A 1,294-nucleotide genomic window follows, 5' to 3' on the forward strand; every position below is an offset into this window, starting at 1 on the left:
CGCTTTGTAATCCGGCTTGGCATTGTGCTTCTTCATAAAATCGTTCCCTAAAATTCCCTGATAACTAACCGGAAAATCGTCTCTCACAACATAAACTGGATGCTTAATATTTTTGTCTTTTAGCCGTATAGTTGCTGTGATTTTCCCTATTACGCTTGCTTGATGCCCTGTTACGCCTGTTAATTTCATGTTTGTCTTTTCGGCTGGCGTTTTCTCCATTAAATATTTCTTTTTAATCAATGACACTGTGGCTCCAGTGTCATAAAGCAATTTTACTTCACATTTCTTTGCTTCCTTCATCGGTACAGTGACTAAATCCAAAACTGCTTGCACAGCATTTAGCTCGGCTACCTGTAGCTCTGCTACTGACACGGATTTTTTCTTTTCTTTTTCGTTGTCGTCTTCGTCACTCGATGACTCGCTACTGTCACTTCGGCTTTTCTTTTTCTTATCTTTTGCCGCACATATGGCTTTCACAACTCCTTTTTTATTTCTCCTGCCTTTCAGTNACCAGCAATTTTCTTTGACATGCCCTGTCTTTTTGCAATAACTGCACGTTTTGTCCACAGCATTTACTTTGCCACTGCTTGGTTTAGGCAATGCCATTGTACTTGATCGGCACTCTCTTCCGTAGTGTCCGATCTTTCCGCATTTGAAGCACGCATTTTTCTCAAAATTTTTTCCCACCTCTTGCTTTGCTGCAAAAATTCCACTGTGGCTGCTTTGTGGCACCACCACCTTCTCCTCAGAGCTTGCTGCGTTTATTGCCTCTTGCAATGTTCCATAGTTGCGTGACCTTATTATCAATCTGACGTCACTTCTTAAACCTATTTGGAACTGTTGCAACGCTTGCTTTTTAATAGTATTCATTATTGTACGCTTCTCTTCCATGGTGTGCCCTTCGCCTTCCACCATAGATTCGTACAATTCCATGGCCGTTTGATTTACTCTTNGGCCGTAAATCTGTGCGCTTTCACTATTCTTTTGTCGCAATGTGTTAAACTCTATTTGTAATTGCGTAGTGCTTCTCTTCGCAGAATACGTGGCTTCTATTTCTGCTTTTAACTGTCCAAAATCGCGAATGTCCTTCGTTTCGAAATCAATCAATGCTTGCCCTCTCAGTTTAGTTCGCAATACTGCTTGCAAAAGAGCGGGTTCTTCCGCAGAGTTGACCATTCCTTCTGCGTACTCGCACGTATTTAAAAACTCTCGAACTTGCTCGGACGATTTCCCAGTAAACGTTGGTATCATTCCGACCACGTCTTTTAATTTTAGACTTCCATTAGAGATCACG

At 41.6% G+C, this 1,294-nt stretch overlaps 1 protein-coding gene across 1 annotated transcript; it reads right to left on the reverse strand.

Moving 5' to 3' along the window:
- Positions 1-69: 69 nt before the first annotated feature.
- LOC109863531 lies at positions 70-1,251 on the reverse strand (the record flags this gene model as incomplete). The annotated part of the gene is made up of 2 exons (XM_020443789.1): positions 501-1,251; positions 70-365 (listed from the first exon to the last, which is right to left on the reverse strand). Coding segments are annotated over exons 1-2 (1,047 nt in total), but the record flags the coding sequence as incomplete, so codon positions are not given.
- Positions 1,252-1,294: the final 43 nt, after the last annotated feature.

Source organism: Pseudomyrmex gracilis, unplaced genomic scaffold (assembly GCF_002006095.1).
Source record: "Pseudomyrmex gracilis isolate BER0280 unplaced genomic scaffold, ASM200609v1 scaffold_6115, whole genome shotgun sequence".
In the NCBI taxonomy this organism is placed as follows: domain Eukaryota; kingdom Metazoa; phylum Arthropoda; class Insecta; order Hymenoptera; family Formicidae; genus Pseudomyrmex; species Pseudomyrmex gracilis.